Source organism: Vollenhovia emeryi, unplaced genomic scaffold (assembly GCF_000949405.1).
Source record: "Vollenhovia emeryi isolate VEMERY1.0 unplaced genomic scaffold, V.emery_V1.0 DF939142.1, whole genome shotgun sequence".
In the NCBI taxonomy this organism is placed as follows: Eukaryota; Metazoa; Arthropoda; class Insecta; order Hymenoptera; family Formicidae; genus Vollenhovia; species Vollenhovia emeryi.
In genome coordinates, this window is record NW_011967224.1 from 125,484 (window position 1) to 132,470 (window position 6,987).

General features: G+C 33.8%; 1 protein-coding gene across 4 annotated transcripts in view; it reads left to right on the top strand.

Moving 5' to 3' along the window:
* LOC105566712 (disheveled-associated activator of morphogenesis 1) overlaps positions 1–6,987 on the top strand; it is a 33,415-nt gene that overhangs the window by 13,489 nt on the left and 12,939 nt on the right. The window contains exon 1 of one of the 4 annotated variants that reach the window (XM_012020927.1): positions 1,725–2,207. The exons of 1 other annotated variant lie outside the window; for it this stretch is intronic. In XM_012020927.1, coding sequence (XP_011876317.1) covers positions 2,169–2,207 — 39 coding nt within the window. In that variant the 5' untranslated portion in view covers positions 1,725–2,168. Of the gene's footprint in view, positions 1–1,724; positions 2,208–5,761; positions 6,085–6,249; positions 6,338–6,987 lie in introns of those variants that run through there. 2 more of the 4 variants (XM_012020926.1, XM_012020930.1) reach the window with 2 other exon arrangements.

The window sequence follows — 6,987 nt, forward strand, 5'->3', positions numbered from 1 at the left end:
GTCAGAGCTGAAGTAGGAGTAAGAAATGGACTCGAAGCTGAATCCTGATTGGTTCTCGTATAAGCAATCCAGTAGGAAAAATAGTATCGTGTGCCGTTGGCTTTACTTTCAATATAGACGGTCCTTAAAACACACTCACGGAGTTTTTCGCCGCGTGCACGGCATACACACACATACGCATGACGAGCCAGATCTAGCTGCGATTTTGTTATCCATGTTCGCTTTTAAACCCATGTTTAAGCATCGTCAGTCTACGATAATCGACATCCCTAGATATTTTGGTGGTAATTGTTGTCAAACTCACGCGCATAAATACATAAAAAATATTTCACAACTCGCGATGTTAATTTTTATAATATAGACTATTCAAATATTATTTGACCTGAAATTTTACATAGTAAAGACACATCTATACCCGCTACGAAAAATATTGAAAATGCCCAAGCGAGATAATATTTCCGCGAAGAAATTTTCGTGACTTTCGGTTTCAACTTTCCTTCGTACTCGCGCATCAAATGATCTAACATTTCTATTGGGCGCAAATACGATTTTTACATGACGTGTGTGTGTGTGTGTGTGTGTGAATTACAAATAATATTCCGGGGTTTTATATCGGGCCAGTACCGACCGTAAGTATTCGTGGCAAAGAGATCCTAGCGCGCAAGTAGGCCCCCCTTCTTTCCAGGGCCTGATCGGGGGGCCCCTATGTGCACCTGTACAGGTTGAGAAATGTTGTGTTTTCACCTGGCAGTTCAACCTACAATCGCGAGCGAGAACGTCGTGCGGACGGGCTCGTCCGCTGTCTTGATCAAAACGAGCGGAATCGGCGTTTTATGCAATATCCATATTCGAATTTTCATATCGGTCGCAATCGCTCTGTTAGATTGTCCAACTTTTCAATAATTATACGAGCGTGAAATACGTTTGGTACGAGTGAAAGAGTTTACGGTTTGCTGTTTGAGTTGTGCTGTTAAACGTTGATTCTTTGCAACGAAAATTAAATTGAATTGTTGGAAATGAATAAAGCGAATAAATGAGAGGCACCTCGTGAGACTCCAAAACATATTTCTTTTTGAAGGGCAAAGTACGAGACAAAGACAAAACGAATTGAACGAAAAGAAGACGAATCTTTTGTAACGAAAGTTAAAATTTTCGTAATGGATTAGAGAAAATGGTTATAACCCGAAGACAAATTTCAAACGTTGACATCGAATGTTAAAATTAATCAAAGATGAAAACAGTGACAAAATTTGTTAAAAATTGATCAACGTTTATGGGAATTTCTCTTTATAGCGAAATACGAAGTCGTGAAATATATTTTTATAATCTTGTAACAAAAATTAAGAAATACATTTCAAGCAAATATATAATATGTAAAGTATAATAATTTGAAGTAATAAAAAAGTATAGTAGTGGGATCGAAGAGGAAATTATATTAAAATAATCAAAATCCAACTTTACTGTTACAAAACTTAACCTTAATTAAAAATTAAATTTCTCTATAAAACATGAACGTAAAATTATAAAACACGATATTATGAAAATGCATCTTGAAATAACGTTGAACATGAAATATTTTAGATATTGCTGAAATAATAAGAAGAAATACTTTAGTGCAAGATTCAACAAAGATTTCTTTCTAAATCATAAAAGTTATATAAGTGAGTGATCAATTGAATATTTTAAATGTAATTTTGTTTATAAATATGCAAACACCAAATTTCGGAAAAAAATTGCAATTAAAGGACTTGACTCGATATCTTCAATTTGTTGCTATTTTCTAAAAGCACAACATATTGGTGAGTAAAGAAGAACCATAAATATTGCCAATCCGCTCGCAAGAACTATTCCAAAAGAAAGAAAGCTTCGACGCCTTGTGTAACTTCCGCGATCCGCAAGCGAAGCCTGGCAGAGCAATCGAATTTTATTTCTGCTATCTCGAAGCAAAATGAAGTCTAAATCAGAATATTCTAATAATTGTTACGAGCGAGCTTAAACCCTATGGACGCAATATAGTTCTATAATGTGATTGTCGACAAATTGTTGATAATTCTCGAACGCAAAGCGAGCTCTTTCGACCGGATACTTAAATAAGGAACTTACAATTAGCTCTTGGGTCAGAAGAAGAGCAAACGTGTACTTTGAAGAAGAAATTAACAAAATTCAAAATGGACACCATGTTGAAGAAAGTGGGAACACTGAATCTGGTAACGTGTACAATTTAAATAATAAATACATACATTATTATGAGCTATTATAACACGCTGGTACAAAATGTTGGTGGCTTAAATAATAAAAGCCGCTATCATATGCTGTAAACTGCGGTTACAATTTTTCAGTTATATTCGCGCCCAAAAGTAATAATCGGAAAATTATGGAATTGGACGAATATGCAAAAGTACTGTAATATTCACTAGTAATAGCATTATTTGGACAATTTATTTACTTTATTACATACTGATATATTTTATATCTATGCTTACATATCTTTACTTATTTTGAATAAATGATATACTGTTAGAGTTTGGCAAAATTTTGATTCAAGTCTGAACCATCAACACATTCATCATCGAAAACAATTTGGACATTGCGATAAATTACATACAGCGACCTTCTTTAATTCTCCACAATAATTTTATTTAAAAAACTAGTCGCCTCTGTATAACAAGTGTAGAATAATAGAAAAATGTAACAATAGAGTGATCAATTTACATTTCTAATTTTTAATCTTTGTACAATAGCGCCATTTTTCAATTAATTAATTAATGTATTATATAACGCGTGAAAACACTACACGACCGACACAGTATATTATGTATATTGGATTGCTACATTAAATCTTAACTTTCTAATACGTGATTGCTCATACATGATGAGTATATGATGAAATGTCCGTAACGCTTTTTTGTAACAACTCTGAAAATAATTCCGAAAACAATTTACATTATGAATCACAATTAAAAATGTACAGGTGCAGGTGAAAATTTCTATTGTTCGCGCACTAGCTTTGAATTTGTTATTTTATTATTGTTCCTTTTTCTTCGAAAAACTTTTTTATTTTCTGAAATGTTCAAACCTACTTTAATCAAACCTGTTATTTAAATCCGATACACAAACATTAATTGTAACTGTCAGCTGTATAATAAATATAAAATAATTTACAAAATAAATACAGCATATTAGCAGGTATCCGTAATTGTAAATCATAAATTACGTACAAATATCGTTAGACAAATATACGTCTTAACCAATTATTTAATTATGAATCTATCAAAAGTTAATCATAATTTCTTGCATTTACATTAAACGAATAAAATTTTTGTAACTTGCGCCATGTATGCCCGAACATACATATAGGTATTAACACAAGTTGAAATTCTAATAAATCTGTCGATGCTTTTTACTTTTCGCCACTCTTATTTAACGTCTTTATATTTTATCGTGTATATATATATATATATATATATATATATATATATATATATTTCGCGAAGGAACGATTGACTCCAAGCCCAAGAGATGAGCGAAAGTCTACCTGTTTTACAGCACTCGCGCTCCATGTCGTGCTTATCCATACCAGTGATCTCTCAGACACCTGTTCGCGTGGCTAAATTAGCATGAACACGATATATTATGAATATTGCACATCAATATCGATCATACTATGTCGCCTGATTCAGCAACAATGTCGATGCCATTATTATGATCGAAAAATCTGCATGCTTCTCTCTCTCTCTCTCTCTCTCTCTCTCTCTCTCTCTCTCTCTCTCTCTCTCTCTCTCTCTCTCTCTCTCTCTCACACACACACACACTCACTCTGAGCTTGTTACTCATTTCACGGATAGTACACTGAATAATTCACACTATTTTAGATATTTTCGAAAGTACGATACCACGTGAACAGAACGTAATTGCTAATAATTATCCTATTTCATTTACGAGTCCTTTTTTCCGTGATTAAATAATACAATTCTGAAAGGGGTCAGTATTTAGTAACCTCGTTCATTTTTGAATGTCGTGTCAAAATCATAGTGTAACATATATGTATATAGAATGAATTGATTAAAGACCGTTGAAAAATTATTTGACATGTAATTGAATTTTGTTATTGTAATTTTAGTAACACATGTTAAATTTCCTAATAACACAGCATACTGGTAAAAATAAAACGAGAAACGACAGCATACGGGTAATTAAGAAAAGAAAGGACAAAAATAATTATACTGCCCCATTTTTTAATCTAAGCACGCAGCAAGATCAAGTTTCACTTTCGTCTCATCCATGATCGTATCAAATATTAATGTAGGAACATTAGATGTATTTATCGCAATACTAAAAGTACTAAGTTGGTATCATTTTTCATATTTTTTATATCTTTTATTTTTAATATGTTAATTAGTCACATATTACACATTTATTCCTCGCATTATTTAACTGTTTCTCTATTATATTCGTAAATACAATTTGTTGTGTATTGTATTAAATGTTGTTCACAATTATTTTCACGCAGTTATTGCACGTTACTTCTACGTTCTTAATCTATAATTTTCACCGTAATATTTATGATTTATAGTCCTTAATTGTGCGATTACCGATTACCAAGCGACATTACTGATTATAAAAGCTTTAATACGGAGAGCTCTTAATAAAGAAACGAATTAATGAAACGACAGTGGGGTTAATAAAAAAATTATCCTGGTTGAAAATGACAATTTTAATCTCTTAAACGACAACCAGTGTATCGATAGATAAATTGGTCCAGCTGATGTCGATAAAAAAGAGGGCACGCTAAAGTTTCACTCGAATATTCCTGGTGAGAGTACTCGTAAGGAAAAGGGAAAAAAAACACCAAAGATCAGAACTGAGACAAGGAGACGAAAACGCGATGTGAAAGAATGAGAGAAGATGTGAAGTAATTTAGCTATTTTTCATTGTCCATTGTTACAAACATTTCATGATGCAGGAATGCTTATTGACCTACTGGTATCGATGAATACAATTGCGTGTGTGCTCACAATACGCACTGTATTTTACACACAATGTACACAATGTATCTTCGAGCCAATGCGACCGAGTTGATAAGAAATCAGTTCTGACGCTTTTCTTATCTTTCTAATTTAATATTGCATAATGAGTGTTTAAATCAGTCAAAAATAAGACCGCTGTCTTTCAAGATGTTATTTGTACCATTTTTGTATGTTTACAATTGTCCAAAACTGACAGCAATTATGAATCACGATATGTGACGAGTCGAGATATCTTTCCTTTTTTTTTCGTGAGAAAGTAATTTCGAGAGAAGGATTGCAAACCGTGAAGCTTTGGAAAGTGTACATTTACAAACGTGCGATTTGTTGAACGGTGTAGTCGCTTCCGGCGAATATCATGACCAAAAACTTGCATGGAAAGTGCTGGTGTAATTGTATATTCCAAGGTTAAGACATGAATATTTATTCAGGATGAAACGCATTGTGTGGTCAAAGAAGTTATTTTAGACACGATTATTTGGGACACCAATTTCTTTTACAGAACTTTTACACGTTTCACCGCCTCTCGAAATCAATGCAAATACAGTAATGTAAGAGATTGGTAACCAAATTAATGAATAAAGTAAACCAATTAATTATATTATACTATCAATCGCATTTTCCGAAAAGATTTTTTTTACTCGATGAAAAATTGGCGATCAGTTGTGTCCGCCGAGGACGCCGCAATGATATGCACAGTCGCGCGATAACTGACGTACGACAATTGACTCTGTTCTTCTTTTTTTACGCGATAAGAATTTCAACGTGCGAGATAAGACAGTTCCTTACCTAATGAAATTGGCTGGTGACTCGAATTCTCAAGCATTTAGCTTGCCTGCGAGCGAAGCGGTTTCATCTCTAAAGTGTGCAAAAGTGAAAATCGCAATTAATCGAGAGGACGATTACGATCGAAATCGTGCCGGTGCTCCCGGAGTCTCTTTCACTCGATTATAGCATACGAAAAAGTGATCCAACCGATACCAACATGTCCTCCAACGGTGAGGATCGGAATATCGTTTCTTGTACGGAGTCTAGGACTGAAAGGTGGCGTTTCTTTCACGTAGGTAATCAAATCACAAAGAAAGTTTAATGGTCGGTCACAGTGCTTTCGCTACGTAGACTTACAATTTGTTACTATTGTGTGTTACATCTCTATCGCTCATTGTGCTGTATTTCAGAAAACAAAACTTGGAAATAGAATTTCAACTGCAAATTAAACTTTCTCGACAAGGAGACACTACGCGCCGTTTTTTCCACCGATTTCATATCAAACTTGCAGCAACAATAGAAGATTCTATCAGCGATCAATACATGTAAAGCCGTATTTTAATGAGCCTTCAGAGTTGAATTATAAACAATTAGAGATGACTATTTCCTCCAAGCTTCAGCGGTTATATTTTACATATAATGTTAATCCATCGTGTCTCAGCGACAGAACGTTGAGCTAGTAAGAACCGCCGATTCGCCGTATGGTTGGGACCGAAAAATGTTTTTCGCGTTTTACTTTTAATATCCTTTTTTTTCACATTAGATGACAAAGAAAATATAAATCTATCTACATTATCGTGTATAGTACTCTTGAAAGTCTCTTCGAATTTAAAACACGTAACAATCTCTCTTCAAAGAACATTTGTCTTTTCTAAAGAAAAAGTCTTGTAAAAATACTTTTATAAAGATATACAGAAATTATGCTTGGCATCGCGACGCTACCGAGTCACTCGATACGCCGCTGTGTCCTCGCGACACTATAGATAGGTGCAGATAAACCTGTAACTATTTGACAAAACTATAGATATTTGTGGTACAAGGCACCCTATTTTTTGACACGTGACTTGTGTTCAATTACACAAGTAAAGCCTCTATTGATTAAAAAAATTCTTTTCTTTATGATTTACTTCTCTTTTATCTCTTTTCATTACACAAACACACACATACACACACACACACCGAATACAAGTATATA